This window comes from Mesoplodon mirus (assembly GCF_964341445.2).
Source record: "Mesoplodon mirus genome assembly, chromosome: 4".
NCBI lineage: Eukaryota > Metazoa > Chordata > Mammalia > Artiodactyla > Ziphiidae > Mesoplodon > Mesoplodon mirus.
In genome coordinates, this window is record NC_138979.1 from 10,362,566 (window position 1) to 10,379,251 (window position 16,686).

Consider the following 16,686-nt stretch of genomic DNA (forward strand, 5'->3'; position numbering starts at 1 on the left):
GGTTAAGATCTGAGTTAATCTTTTGTTCAAGGACTGGAACATAGTGGGTGTGCAATTAAATGCTTGTTGAGTGACCCACGGACTGTCTCTGGGACTTGCTGTGGGAATAAACATCTAGGCACACCAGATGAGCTTATGGAGGAAAGACCCAGACCTGTGCTTTGTTGTGCCTCTTGTTTTAAATCCAACGTACTGACTCTGCTTTGCTTTTTATGGGTTCGCTTCATGGTGTACATTGTGGTATTTTAGACCACAGCACAGTAGGCAGTAAGTAATTTGGGGAGTTTGGGGCTGAGGCAAAAATAATAATGAAAATAATTATAGCTGATATGTATATTGTTGACATTTGGCTCCATCTACAAACTTCATATATATTACTTCATTTAATGTTTATAACCACCTATAAAGTAGATATTATTTTATTTTATTTTATTTTATTTTTTTGCGGTATACAGGCATCTCAGTGTTGTGGCCTCTCCCGTTGCGGAGCACAGGCTCCGGACACGCAGGCTCAGTGGCCATGGCTCACGGGCCCAGCCGCTCTGCGGCATGTGGGATCTTCCCGGACCGGGGCACGAACCCATGTCCCCTGCATCGGCAGGCGGACTCTCAACCACTGTGCCACCAGGGAAGCCCATAAAGTAGATATTGATACTATTATCATCACCCTTATTTGCAGATGGGAAGATTGAAGATCGAACGTTACTCAAGTAACGCTGAACAAAGTCACACATTTAGTAAGTGGCAGAATTGGGATTCAAACTTGGGTTTTCTGATTTCAAAGCATGTGCACTTACTACGCTCCTTCACTACACTACTTCCTTCGCTAAGTTCTGTTTGTTTTAGAGCTCTGACAGCCAAACCACTGTGTATAGGTGCCTGGTGGGAAAATGGAGCCAACTTCAGTGGCTTCTTAGTATAAGGGTTCATTTGAAATAACTACAGTAAAAACCCAGTGTCTTGTGCAAAGTAAGTTCATGTTATGTGTCTTCCTTTAGGATTATTTCTTTGTCACAAAACAGAAGAGTTTATCTACAACAGAATGAACAAAGGGTCTGATGAATTTTGCATCTTACAAGGAGGGTTAGTCAAAGGCTAAGCCAGACAGAGGAGGGTTATTTAGTCCTATTTACACCTCCACAGGGCCTTTGCAAATTGTCCTGCCTTCCTAAGAGTCTAGCCAATTCGGATGACAGTTTTCAAATTAGTGACAGAGAAAAGGCTTAGCCTTTTATTTCTGGAGCTTCCTATATTCAGAACAGTTATTCACATGTCCTCCATAAACTTAGTTTTTTCCCCTCTTCATTTATCATGTAGTAATTTGCTATTCTATAATAGCATGGGACTTGGAAGCATATTTAAAAATTTATTCTCACCTCTGACCTTCCAAATAAGTTACTTTCAAGTACAACATCATCAAGAAAATAAGCTCAGCTCTTCTATGGGCCATACTGTAAAACCATAGATAGTTTTGAAACTACTAGTTTAGTCTAGCATTTAAGGCTCTCTCTTCGTAACTTTACCTGATCGGTTTTCCCATCTGATCCCATCTTTATAATGTCTGTCACGTCAGTAACACATACTGCTCAGCCAGTCTAATCCAAGTCCCTCTAGTTTTTGGAACACCAACCTGTACACCAAGAAAGCCCCTTCCTGTCTTCTCCATAAACTATGCCCACCATCAGATCCCTGTTTAGCACTCTTTCTTGATATTCTGTCTTATCAGCTTTCTTGGAGATCATCTTTCTCTTCCCTGAACTCTTACACTATGTACCATCCCTTTGGATCTTGGTATTTATTACCCTGCGTTGTTCGTTAACCTCTAGGTCTGCAGCTCTGAGAATCCTAACTGGAATGTTAACTCTTGAGGATCAAGCAAGCTTTAAAACTCAGTGTCTTCCACAGTACTTAGCACAGTGCCTTGTATATAAAAAAAAGTCACTGAAATTTAAGGGTACTTATATTAAGATTATATTAACGTTACCTATATTGATAGTTAAGCAAGTTAAAGATGAACTCTTCTCCTAAAAAATGAAAAGTATAATAATAAGGTCAAATTTTAATCTGAAATTTGAAACTCAAGAATGTTTGGGTTACCTGCTTTCATGTATAGAATGGAGAATTTACCTACTGGCCAATAAGAAATTCCAGTATTTTTTATTTCTTAAGTTTTGAAAATAAAATTGGGTCTGCTCTGTGAGAAGTAAAGACAATGATTAAATGTTGGCTGTACTTCTGAACTCTAAACCTTGAAGTTTTTAAGTCTGTCTTAAACTACTATAGAAGAGTTGTCAATATGAAAGTCACTATATTTATGTAATTTTGCTCTCTGTCATGAAAATGTGGTAGGGTTTTCTTTCTATCAAGGCAGTTCAAATGAATACCTTTCTTTCCTTTCCTAGGTCTCTAATGAAAAAAAATCAAAAATTACCATGAATTGCTGAAAATTTGCAAAAAGGATTAGAATTCTCATTTCATTTAGAAAGGGTCTTGGTTACCCCAAGTAAAAGAATGTTTGACACAGACAAGACAATGGTTTGTGTTTTTTTTGTGATTGCACAGTTCATTGTGCAATAACAAAACTTTGTTTTATTCTTAATATTACTTTGTACACTCTTTAAAAAAGGCAGAGAATGTTACCTATGGAGACTTCCTCAAACGCTAGGCTTTACCTGAAAATTGTAATAGACTTCACTTTTGAAAACTGAAACTTCAATGGCTAAGAGAAATCATCGAATTGATAAATATCAGAAACATGGGCATTTCAAACATTAAATATATAAGATGTAAGATATTGAGCCTCTGTAGTACCACTAGTGTGTTACTTGATCATATATATTAAATACATAACTTAATTCATTTTACATTAATCTCGACCACTGAGAAGGACTCCTACAACCTAACTGCTTCTGTATGTCTTCTAAATCCCCTTTAGAGACTATCTCGCTCGATCCTCATAACAACTCTATCAGGAAGTCATGAGGAAAATGAGGTTTCCTGGAGGCCAGGGTTTCTCAGCCTCGACACTGTTAATATCTTAGGCTGGATAATTCATTGTTGGGGGCGGGGAGGTTGTCCTGTGCATTTTAGGATGTTTAGCAGCATCTCTGGTCTCCACACACTAGATGCCATCAGCACCCTGCCCTCCCACCAGCTGTGACAACCGAAAATGTCTCCACACATTAGCATGTCTTTTGAGGGTCAAAATCTCCCCTCATTGGCAATCACTGGTACCGGCCCATGGTCACACAGCAAGTGGCAGAGCTAAGATGAGAACCGGCTCCTCAGAACAGAATCTCAGGCCCCTCTGTCATCCTGTCTCTGACCTGGGTCTCTCAGCTGACAACAGAAATTTCCAGCCCCAATTAAGAGTTACCTTCTCTTTCGACACACAATCATTTTCGTGAACAAAATGCCTCCTTTCTAGAACCCCCGAGTGATTCTCTTTCTGTTTCCTATCATTCTTCTCAAGAATTTTTACTGTACATGGAAACTAAAAAGAAGTCCACATACCGCTTTATAAAGTTGGCAAAAAGTATCCGATGTGAGTATCCCAGCCTTCGAATTCTTGCTGTTTCCAGAATGCCTGTGTAGCGAAGCTGGAGCAGGACTTTCTCTTTGTCGTATTTTCTTGCCTGACGTTCATTGTTTGGTTTGATGCAGCGGACAAAGTGAGGTTGGCCGACCACCATTTTAGATAACAAATCCATCAGAGAATACTATAATATGCAACAAAAATAAAATCCCCAGCGTAGCATTCAGAAACTTATGAGCTCGCAGGTCTTTCTTTTAATTATAAGAATAAAATCTGAAAACTGAGAGTTACACAGTAATTCACAATGAGGGATATATGTGTTAATAAATATTTTCTTTATAGTATATTTTTTAAAATACATATTTACTCATAAAAATGTAGAGGCAATAACTAGGAACTTAGCTATTAAAAGGTTGCCTGTGAATTCTTAAGGCAACTTCAATTAATAGATGAAATTATTTTTGATATAGCTTGTTTGGAAGTAATTATATCCTCTCAGGGAAACTGGCCAAATTACAATATTTAGCACACAATCTGGTTTCCTCCTTATACTATTAATTTCCTTGTCTAGTTCTTTTTTTGTAGAAAGTATGAAAGTAAACACTTTAATCCCTCTCAGTATCATCTCCTAGTTTAAAATAAGGACTGAGGGCTTCCCTGGTGGCACAGTGGTTGAGAGTCCGCCTGCTGATGCAGGGGACATGGGTTCGTGCCCCGGTCCGGGAAGATCCCACATGCCGCGGAGCGGCTGGGCCCGTGAACCATCGCCGCTGAGCCTGCACGTCTGGAGCCTGCGCTCTGCAACGGGAGAGGCCACAGCAGTGAGAGGCCCGCGTACCGCAAAAAAAATAAATAAATAAAATAAAATAAGGACTGAGAAGTTAATGCATTTTACTACGTAAGATACAGTTATAAAAATAAGCAAATCCACTTAGGTACTCTAATCTGCTCTAGTTTGATAATTTTCTTATTTTAGAAATATTTTAATCACATAGATATGAAAACCATCTTCTGCAGCAATACCTTATTAAAACAGCAGCCAATTGCTGGACAACCAAGTATAACACAGTAGGATAATCACGGTTCAACTAAAATGGAATCCCAACAAACCAGTATGTCAAAGACCGGGATTACAACTGTTGGCAAGGTAATGAGTGTATGAACATAGACAGCTGTTGATGGCTGAATCTCCTTTACTGATGGAAATATAAAGCCTGCGTTACAAAGCCAGTGCAAACCAAATCCTGGAACTGGGCAACTGACAAAGCACTGGGTTTGCACAGCTTCCTCTTGGGCACCGACACTCAGCTGTGAGCTTCTTCAAACAGCTGGGGTCTGCCACTTTGGGGCCCTTTTCATAACATTTATCTGTGAGTCATCATTGCAAACATCTGCCAGACACTAGAGATAGAAAGGTGATAGATGTGTCTGTTGGCATGTTGAGCAAGAGCTCCCTGCAATTTAGGCACTGGTGTTTCTTAGGGACCAAGGCAGCGTATTAGATCATGTTCATCCTCCTCTGCAGAATGAAACATAACTTAAAATATGGTACATACTATACGGAATTACCTTCTATCCCTTTTCACTGCAGCCCGAGGTGTAAAACGACTTTATGAATGCACGGCTTGAACATACACACACTGTTTGATGTCAACAACAGTGGTATGATAATGGTTTTGGATGACTCACTTAAAGACAAAAATAATCTGGCTGTAAATACTTTCAGTCCTTCAGCTGTGCTGCAGCCTGCTGTAAGGTGGATGTACCAGCAGCAAACGAGATATTAAGCATATAAATGCACTAGGTGCTACTCAAAGATGTTAAGCACACACTGTCTGCTACAAGCTTAGGACTTGAGAAATATTTAATAAAGCCACCCAGTTATTTTTAAAAGTATTTCATGACTCTGTTAGGGAACTGGATTTATTCACTGAACATGTAGTAAATTTAACCCCATTTCCTCCCCTTCTCCCACATTACACGATATTAATAAATTTCTAAATTTTAGGTGGTATTTTATTCATTTTCATTGGCTGGTTAGTATGACTTTATCAGAAGAGATAAACAAGAACTGGAACCAATAATGAAGGCAGGGTTATCTAGAGTTTGTTCTCCAGGGCCCAGAGAGAATGAAGTGCTTCTTTTCTTTCCTATCTCTCTCCTACCTTGTCCAAGGAAGAAAGGTCACCTTGGTCCTATGCTAAGGACACAGTGACTCACTTCCTTGGCATGTTACTGGTATTTCCCTGGTGTCCCTTCTCTTTGTCCCATGCCTACACCAGTTCTGTTTTTCTTTTGAGGTGTTCAGCTCGTCTAGGTACAGGGAGATGTGGAATGGAGGTGGATGCTCAACCCTGTCCCATCTGTCCACCTTAAGGTAATTCAGGGGTGGGATCCCCTTAAGGTCATTCAGGGGTGGGAAGGAGGACTGATGGTTTTCACACCATTGAATTTCAAACCCTTTTAGGCTTTATTCTAGTGTAAATGTGTTTGGTTCTATGGACAAATTTTAACCAAGCTACAGACCGCCATTAAGATTGACCTAGTATACAATAATTTCATCAATAAAATACCAAAGTAAACCAAACCACAGGTTTTTGAGAATGCACTGTAATATATTGTGTATCTACCAGATAGTAAATGAAATACAACACAAATTCTCTTTTGCTAATAGCACTCTGATATTTGTTACTTACTTTTAATCTGTAACTCCCATTTAGAATAAATAACGTGCCTAAGCACAACACAACATAATTTAATATCTTACTCTAAAATACGATGCAACTGTTTGTGTTTTCATGTTGGTTGTCTCTCTGGCGTGACGGGTGGCTTCTCCAGTTTCACCCTAAGACCCAGAAAGACAGCGATACTTCAGCACCTATTGTACTTTATGCTCTACAGGGAGCACGTGGCATTTTCCTTAGTCTATGCCTTCACATACATAAAATAACAAAATGTTGAATTTTTATTTTAAGGTTATTGTTTTGCCAGTCTCATTGGGATTTTAATCAGTTTTGCATGGAATGTACCTCTGACCTTAGCTAATACATTTTTAGTTGGTCTTAGAGTAACATTAAAACTAGCTATAAATGAAGAGTTAGGAATATATCAGAAATGCATGATTATCTTAGTGACTAGCGGTAATATGAACATAACATAAATATCTGTTTAAGTAGAAAAGAAAGATCAAAGGGAGAAAACGAAGGGAAAGGCTGTTTACTCTTATCATACAAATACTTCCATTGTAAAGGTTAGGTTCTTAGACTCACTGCCATGAAAAATACATTTCCTTACCTTTGTCAGGTTGATTGATTTTTCTGAAGTCCTCATTTGATAGTTTATTATGTTTTTAGTTTTAGAATATGGCAGATTACCTATGGGAATGTAGATAAAATTAATACACCTTTTAGAATCCTTAATGGTAGAAGATTTCCTCCATTTACTTCAATGTTAAAATAAGCATTGCTGGCCCTGCAATATTCATACTCACATGCTTGGTTAACTAGTTACTGAGACACTTACATATAAAATAATATTACTTGAAAATGTATAACAAATTTTAAATTCAGAAAAATACTCCAGCTTAGAGAATAGAAAAAGGAGAGGTAAGTGTTGGATTTCTGTTTAATTGCTACAAGATATGGGGTGATTAGGATAAAGGGAGCAATTTGCTTCTTTTTGTGTGTGTGCTAAATAGCATCTGAGACTTTCTTGAATGCAAATGTAAGCTTTACAATGGGCCTTAAAAATCATATGGATCATTAATTCACATGAAGTGGTTATAAGCAAATCAAGTGTGGTTGAGGGCAAAGGACGTTTTCAACCTAACATTCAGAAATATGTGGCTGGTGCTAGGGCTCTATAATTGTACACAACCCAAGGCTGTGGAAAATCACAGTGTAGTGAGAAAGATTATGTCCTTTGAAGCCAGGAAGACCTGGGTTTGCATACCAGCGTAGTGTTTTAATTGTGGATCATCTACTTAGTCTCTGAGTCACAGTGTGAGTCCATAAAATGTGGGTAACTATGCCTACCTCACAGGATTTTGATGACAGGTGACAGTATGTCTAGCCCGAGGTGCCTGGAAATGTCAGTTCTCTTTCACTCGCTGCCCACCTCCCACCAAGCACAATACACCAACTAACCCACGAGCCAAGAGTTTATCATCCTAGTAGGAATGTTCAAAATAGCTCCAGAATTCCGTATCACTTCAGGAAGATTGTTTCTCTTTCTTTCTTGCAGGCAATGAGGCTACATATTTTGGCAAATCCCTCACATTTTTTTTGTGGCTGCAGAAGGCTGGCTCAGAGATGAGGGTGCAGGAAGGAGCCCTGCCTGGGGTGCGGCTGGCAGCGCCCTGCTCTGCTCTCGTCCCCTTTCCCTCATCACCCCAGGAAAAGGGCTGGGGAGGGGGTGTGACTTTTGTGCGGGGCTGAAGCTGCATTCGGCACGGTTCCCTCTTGAAATGTGACTCCTGCTGAACAGAGCTGAGTGGACAGAGACGGTAACTGATGATCCTCAGAGGGGCAGCTTCAGGAAGTATGCCTACTGTTCTTTTTCTTTCTATCTTCTTTCTTTCTTTCTTTTTCTTTCTTTCTTTTCTTTTCCTTCCTTCCTTCCTTCCTTCCTTCCTTCCTTCCTTCCTTCTTTCTTTCTTCTTTCTTTCTTTCTTTTTTTTGGATTACCAGGGAAGGTTTTAAAAAAATAATTTAATTGGGGAAAAAAGTGACCATAGACTTGGAGATTTCTTGGAAGCATGATGAACATACAAAGTGCTAGAAGCACATGAATTAGGATAGACCCTTTGCTTAATAGATATCATTACTTAATATTAACCAAACATAAAGTAAAATTTTAAGTCTATCTGAAAATCAAACAACTAGAGGAAATTGAAAGATTACTAATTTCCCTTTAATGAAATTTACACACTAACCATAAAATTATTTAACAACAAAATAAAGTGAGAGCCTTTCAAAAACTCATTTATGCATACCAGCAAGAACTAAAATTAGCGTAGATCTTAATTTCAGAGAAATATATCCTCTTTGCATCTATAGTTGACCTGATGAATGAACCTGTGATAAAACAAACTAGAGATTTGAGCTGCCAGCAATTCTGATGTATTTCCCCCTAATGCTGGCCAAACTATATTTCATATTTGCATGCAAAGAGCCATAGTTACTTTAGAATCTTGGAGATAGCATAATGTAGAACCGATGAACCTGAGCTTTCAAGCCTAATTCTAAGACTTCTCAGTGGGGTAATGTTGAGGAAGCAGCTCAACATTCCCGAGTCTCAGTGCATCAGCTCCTCCTCAGAGTGTTGTTTTTAATTTATTTATTTAATTTATTTATTTTTGGCCGCGTTGGGTCTTCGTTGCTGTGCGCGGGCTTTCTCTAGTTACGGCGAGCAGGGGCTACTCTTCATTGCGGTGCGCGGGCTTCTCATTGCGGTGGCTTCTCTTGTTGCAGAGCACGAGCTCTAGGCGTGTGGGCTTCAGTAGTTGTGGCATGCGGGCTCAGTAGCTGTGGTGCACAGGCTTAGTTGCTCCGCGGCATGTGGGATCTTCCCGGACTAGGGCTCGAACCCGTGCCCCCTCCACTGGCAGGCGGATTCTTAACCACTGCGCCACCAGGGAAGCCTGAGTGTTGTTTTTAGAAGTAAATGAAAGTACTTAGTACAGTGACTAGCACACTGCAATTTCTAAATAAAGTTATCTGTTGTCATTGTTATTATTATTATATGTGTACACATCTAGCTGAATGTAAACCCCAAACACCTTTGATAGCTTTGAGGTTGAGTCACTGAAACACCTCTGACTATAGAGTTCTGCTCTTCTCCCTGGCCAACTAGACACTGTTCTGCTGAAAGTCGGGAGACATGGCATAGTATTGAGAACCTGGTTGCATATTTTATAAGGGTGAAAACATGAAATTAGATGCGTAGATGCTGTTGGCAGATACAGAAAGAGATGGCTATCTTTTTTTATGTGAATTCACTTTATTAAGAATATTTATAATATATATCGTCTTTTAGAGTTAATATGAGACAAGGGAGGGCCGCATCAATCTGCTTGTGTTAAATGCTCCAAAGTTGGAGCTTTAATACAATTATATTGTTTCTAAAATTCAAAGGCTTTCTTTTTTTAAAATTTTTATTGGAGTATAGTTGATTTACATAGACAATTGTTAAAGTCAAAACTGAAGACTTTTTTTCTGGACAAGATAAAGTAACACAGACTGGATTACCTTCTCACCTAAAACAACTAAAAAGACATACGAAGTCTATGGAACAGTTTTTTTTTTCTTTCCAATTTTTTTACTGTGGTAAAATAGACATAATATAAAATTTAGCATCTTAACCATTTAAAGTGTACAATTCAGTGGTATTAAATACATTCATAATGTTGTGCAACCATCACCACCATCGATCTCCATAACTCTTTTCATCTTGTAAAACTGAAATTCTATATCCATTAAATACTAACTCCCCATGCCCCCATCCCAGCTCTTGACAACCAACGTTCTACTTTCTGTCTCTATGATTCTGACTACTCTCAGTACCTCATATAAGTGGCATCATGTAGTATTTGTTTAGGAGCAACAATTTTTGCATCAAGCAACAATTTCTGCATCAATATAGGACACTGATCCCTGAGAGAGAGGAAACAAATGAGGTGAGCCCTATGATTACTCCAGCTTTCTGTCCAGAGGGTTTATGTTGCAATGCAGGGAGGGGAACCCGATGAAGCCTGGAGAGAACAGATGTAACCAATAGGAAACAAATAGCAAGATAGTGTCAAGCCCAACCATATTGCTAATCACATTAAATTTAAATTGTTTGATCACCCCAATTAAAAGGCAGAGGTTATCAGGTTGGATTTAAAAAAGCAAGGCCCAATTATATGCTGTCTACAAAAAAACCCACTTTAAATATAAACTCAAAAATAAGTTGAAGTTAAAAGCATAAAAGATACATCATTTAACTACTAATCATAAGAAAGTTGGAATCTTCCTATTAATATCAGGCAAAGTAGATTTCAGAACAAAGAATAGTACCAGACATAAAAGAGTTATTTAGTAATAATAAAGGGGACTATTCATCAAGAAGATATAACAATTTAGATGTTATGCATCCAATAACAGACCTTAAAGTACATAAAGCAAAAACTGATAGAAATGAAAGAAAAAATAGATAAATTGACAATTATAGTCAGATATTTCAAAACCACTTTCTCAGTAACTGAGAGAACCAGGAGAGAGAAAACTCGTAAGTATACAGAAGATCTGACCAATATTATCAACCAAGTTGACCTAATTGCCACTTATGGAATACTCCACCCACCAACAGCAGAATACACATTATTTTCAAGTGCAAATGAAACATAAAACAAGATAGAGCATATTCTGGGCCATAAAACATGTCTCAATAAATTTAAATGAATTAAATCATATAAAGTGTGCTTTCTGAGCAATACAAAATTAAATTAGTAGTTGATAACAAAAAGATATCTGGAAAATCCCAATATATTTAGAAATTAAATGTAATACTTATAAATAACCCCTATAAATGCCTATATTAGAAAAGAAGAAATTTTCTTAAATCAATGACTTAAGTTTTCATCTCAGAAATCAGAAGGCAAAATAAACCCTGAAAGAAACAGAAGAAAACAATAAAGACAAAAGCAAAAAAAAAAAAAAAAAGTAAAAGTAAAAATTCAATAGACAAAATCAATGAAACTATAAGTGGGTTCTTTGAGAATATCAATAAAATTGATAAATCTCTAGAAAATCTATCAAGAATAAAATGAGAGAGAACACACATTATCTATATCAGGAATAAGAGAGCTGATATAACCTCAAGATCTACAGACATTCAAAGGATAAGGGAATATTATCAAATTTATGTCAATAAAATTGACAGCATAGATTAAATAGAAAATTTTCCTAAAAGATACAACCTACTCGAAAGCTAATTCAAAAATAAAATATCTTGAATAGCCTTATATTTATTAAAGAAATTGAATCTGGAGTTAAAAGTCTTCTCACAAAAAAATGCTTCAAATCCAGATGATTTCCCGGGTGAATTCTATTAAGTAATTTAGGAAGAAATAATATTCACTCTATTTTTCTTGAAAATTGAAGAGGAAGCATTATTTCTCAATTCATTCTATGAGGCCAGTATTACTCTGATCCCAAAATCAGAAAAAAAAATTATAAGAAAACTACAGTCCAATGTTCCTCATGAACATAGATGCAAAAGTTCTTAACAAAATTCTTAGCAAATTGAATCTGGCAATATATAAAAAGTATGTCAAGATTTTCCCAGGAGTTTGGGATTGACATGTACAAACTGCTATATTTAAAACAGATAACCAACAAGGACCTACTACTATATAGCACAGGGAACTCTGCTCAATATACTATAACAACCTAAATGGGAAAAGAACTAGAAAAAGAATAGATACATGTATATGTATACCTGAATCACTCTGTTGTACACCTGAAACTAACACAACATTGCTAATCAACTATACTCCAATATAAAAAAAACTATATTTCAATAAAAAATTTTTTAAAAGACTTTCTCAGGAATAAAATTCGGTAAAACGTTCAGAAATCAATCCATGTAACTCACCATATTTACAGATATAAAGAAAAAACAAAGCAAAAACAAATGATAGTTTCAATAGATGCAGAAAATTCATCTATGTACATCAAGAACTCATCATATTTTACTGTCTAAATATATGCTCTTTATTGTGTGTCAGTTATACCTCAACAAACTATAAAAAATGAAGTGCAGAGAACAATTTTGAACTCCAATAAAGAAAAAGACCAAACTACATTTTTTGTCTACTTAAAAGCAAATGCAAGGATTATATGGTTGGTTGGAAAAAGGCACACCACTTTTTAATCAATTAGGCAGAACTCACTAAACGTGTAGAATCTCAAAGAATCATCCAATGTTGCCCACTCCTGACACAGCAGGTAATTCTGAACTCTCTGAAGGTGACGGTACTCTTTTAGTGAGCAGCTAGGACACCACCGTATTTTCTGGTAAGTAATTCAAAACTTTTCTTTAATGGAAACCTAGCTTCTTTGTAAAAATAAAACCAACTCACGCACCAAAAAAATGGAAGGAAATTGCCTCAGCTTACCTGTTTTTGTTAGAGGGTGGCTGACTAGCTGCCGAATTACACTGTTTTCTGATGACCTCAAAAGTAGCACAATATCAGTTGGAAAAGTGTCTCTATTTTTAGCTAAGAACCCACTTGCATTATAGATGACCTGTTGATAAAGTATGTTATCATCATTGTCACAATCAATGTCATCACCCTCATCCTCATCAGCAGCAGCAGCATCATTATCATTACCAATAGATATTTATTGAGAGCTTACCTAGCTCTAAGTGACAGGTACACAAAGATTTACAAAGGTAGTCCCTTACAACTTGGTTGGAAAAGTGAACCTCTCCAGGCTTACATTATATCTTTTCAGAGAAAAATCTGTGTCATACTGATTGTATTTGGGTTGAAATAATCAAAGAGGTTTGATTCCTCCCATTTATTATATCATGTTGGAAATTTTGTGGGTCTCCCTTCTCTATTTGGAGGGTTGGGGCCACCAAGGTATTCTCCTTTCTATGATCACTGATTCACCTGCAGTGAAAAGGCTTTTATAGATTTAGTCTCAGTAGTAGTCTGGTCTAAATACACTGTAGGTGTTTGTGTTTCTGGCACTTCTAAATAATTTTAAGATTTTTAAAGATCAATGTAACCCAAAGATTTTTGTAGGATGGTCCAATGTGGCTGTTGTTATGGACTGAATTGTGTCCCTCCAAAATTAATATGTTGAAAATCTAATCCCCAATGTGACTGAATTTTGGAAACAAGGTCTTTAAGGAGGTAATGAAGGTTAAATGAAGTTTATTGTAAGAGTGAGGCTCTAATCCCACAGGACTAGTGTTCTTAGAAGAAGAGGAAGATACACCAGAGATCTCTTTCTCTCCCTCATATGTACACAGAGAAAAAGCCATATGAAGGCACTGGGAGAAGGCAGCTAACTGCAAGCCAGGAAACAGGTCTCACCAGATGTGCTGGCACCTTGATCTTGGCCTTCTAGCCTCCAGAACTGTGAGGAAATAAATTTCCATTGTTTAAGACACCCAGCCTGTGGTATTTTTGTTATGGTAGCCCAAGAAGACTAATACAGTTGTTAAAAATAACTGGATAGGGCTTCCCTGGTAGTGCAGTGGTTAAGAATCCGCCTGCTAATGCAGGGGACACGGGTTTGAGCCCTGGTCCGGGAAGATCCCACATGCCGTGGAGCAACTAAGCCCGTGCGCCACAACTACCGAGCCCGCGTGCCACAACTACTGAAGCCCGCGTGCCTAGAGCCTGTGCTCCACAACAAGAGAAGCCACCGCAGTGAGAAGCCCGCACATCGCAACAGAGTAGCCGCCACTCGCCACAACTAGAGAAAGCCCGCGCACAGCAACGAAGACCCAACGTAGCCAAAAATAAATAAATTAATTAATTTTAAAAGAACTGGATAAAATGATCATAGGAAATTCTTAACGAATATTTTAAAGTAGGCTTATTTGGAAAATCACATGCTGAAAATCATGAGAAAGGTTATAACTGTAATATTTAAGGTAGATTTTGTTTTCAATGACAAAAGTCTGGACTACTGACTGACACAGAAGTTCTACTAGACTAGAATGCTCGGGGTTCTGTGGTATTTTATTTTGTTTGTATATGTCTATGAATTCCTTCTTGATTTGAATATCTTCTTAGTCCTCCAATATTTATAACATCATTGTGAGGGAAAGACCCATTATTCTCTACAGAAGGGAAAGAAACTGTCTCCTGGGTTTCTTTCCATATGTAGGATGGCATATCTGAGGTTTGCTCTGGTGTAGGAAGTGTATCCACCAGTGCATAAACACTGCTTCCTCTGACTGCATGACAGTCCATCAGTTAATTCTAACTAATCAGCTCAGGGATCTGGCCGTAACTCCAGCCTGGTACCTTCTCTTGTTGGGAAGGAGGAGAGACAAAGGCTGCCATGGACAGAGAAGCAACTCAAGTCTGAAGAAGGCAGTTTATATAAAAGGTTCTCAGCTATCATTAAAAGAAGAAAAAAATAGGTACCCATTGGCAGCCAACCACATGCCAAGCCACACCTTAGGATCAGAAAGATGGACTCTTTATATCATTACAGCCATCTATAAATATTTTGGGCCATAATTTTCATGGCCTTATTATTCAATGAAAGACTAAAGAGAAACTCAGTTATAATGTTTCAGAGTTCTTACCTTTCCTGCATAATGGTGAATTCCGAAACTAAGTTCCATTCTTTTAGGCCTCCAGAAGTACTGTGATTTCAGATTACCTTCAAATTTTTCTGTAGAAAAAAATTTAACTCCAATATCAAGCATGTAGGAGGGCCTCAAAAAATACCGATGGACAGAATCATCTCTTTCACCATAAAATGGAAAATGTGCAGTGAATAAACACAGAAAATTTTATATAGTTATTACATGCAGATTTGTAATATAATTATAAATGGTAAGGCAAAACTTGAGATCATGAATTTTACCATTCCAATATGATTTAGGTCAGCAGGTCTCAAACCTTAGCAAGCATCAGAATCACCTGGAGTGTTTGTTAAAATAGAGTGCTGGGTCCCACCCCCAGAGTTTCTGACTCAATAGGTCTGGAGTGGGATCCAAAAATTAACATTTCTAGCAAGTTCCCAGGGGATGCTGATGTTCCTGGCCTGGGGACCCCATTTTAAGAACCACTGGTACAGAGGAAGGAAACTAAGTACTTGAGATTGTCCAGAGAGCTTTGTGAAACACAGCTGGATGTGAAGCCATGAGCCTAGAAATTTGGTATTTTGGTTCTCTTTTTTATAAGAAGAGCTATAGGCTGTTATTGATTACATAGGAAACACAATAGGATCACACAGGCATTTCTACAACAGTTTTACCAGCACAAGTTCTCTGTTATTTCATGTCCTAGAAGGTACATTTTAACATCAAAATCAAGGGACTAGTATGAAATGATTTCCCCACCATGTTGGGGTTATTTTCTTTTCCATCTAGTATCGTCCAACTAGAGGAGAGAACAGGCAATCAGTGAGTCAGATAAATGACGAGAACATCACAGATGAATTTATTTCCTCCCTGTTAGGCATCTCATTTCCAATTCTGGAGCTGTCCTTTTGCCCTGTCCTCCAATTTCTAGTTTTGGGCTGGATAATTACTAAGGTCATTTCTAACATAAAATCCTATGATTGGGGCTCTACCATAATACAAGAAGAAGTCCAATATTGAAACTTGTTTAATTCGTCACTAAATATTTCACCCTATTATAAACATTCACTGGTCTAGGTATTACATCCAAAGCCTCTTCCTCAACGTTAGATATGCAGGCTTTGTCACAGCAATACTCTACTAGATATTTAAAAAAATTTTTTTTAAATCATTCATAATTACATGACAGTATTACATGAAAACTATGTAGACATACTGAATTTAAAACTCACCTACAAGAGTTTGGTCGGTGGCCTTGGGAAATCTACACTCTTCATCGAGGAGGGACAGTAAACCCATTGGCTTCTGCAGAAACATATCTAGGAGAGGCCGGTTATCTTCGTATTCAATAACTCTAGCATCCACATCTTCATTTAGGTATTCATTCTATAACGGGACATGATATGTATAGGAACACTTAAAATTTTGTGAACAACATGTAACTTGGCAGCAATTACCTAAAATTCTACTTTACACATATTATAAAAAATTACTCCCTATGACCTTGCCCTTAAACTGAGGGTATCATTTTATTTCTCTCTCCCCAGAAGTGCTAGTTCATTAAAGTTAGCACTGATGATACTCAGGGTAGGAATAAAAAGTTTCTCGCTTCTAGACTAGAATTACAGGCATCTCAAGTTTTCCAGATGCAGGAGACTATGTTGTTAATGGGCAGTAATAAAATCCTGTTCCAGAATTGATAGAATATGAATTAGGTACATCTTAGGGTTACACTTCCCCCAGTTTAAGCCTTTTATCTAAATTCAGAAATGCTGGATCTCTCAAGAACATAGTTTTTCAGTCATGATGACATTTACATTGTTTGGGGT

General features: G+C 37.6%; 1 protein-coding gene across 3 annotated transcripts in view; it reads right to left on the bottom strand.

Annotated features, from left to right (window-relative positions):
• Positions 1-3,458: 3,458 nt before the first annotated feature.
• The window catches only part of LOC309802706 (myosin-IIIa), a 128,409-nt gene continuing 115,181 nt past the window's right edge, over positions 3,459-16,686 (bottom strand). For 2 of the 3 annotated variants that reach the window (XM_082618464.1, XM_082618465.1), the window contains 6 exons: positions 16,090-16,243; positions 14,855-14,943; positions 12,696-12,825; positions 6,830-6,909; positions 6,303-6,380; positions 3,459-3,719 (listed from right to left, as the gene is read on the bottom strand). In XM_082618464.1, the coding sequence (XP_082474590.1) occupies positions 3,468-3,719; positions 6,303-6,380; positions 6,830-6,909; positions 12,696-12,825; positions 14,855-14,943; positions 16,090-16,243 (783 nt within the window). In that variant the 3' untranslated portion in view covers positions 3,459-3,467. Of the gene's footprint in view, positions 3,720-6,302; positions 6,381-6,829; positions 6,910-12,695; positions 12,826-14,854; positions 14,944-16,089; positions 16,244-16,686 lie in introns of those variants that run through there. The other variant, XM_082618466.1, reaches the window with a different exon arrangement.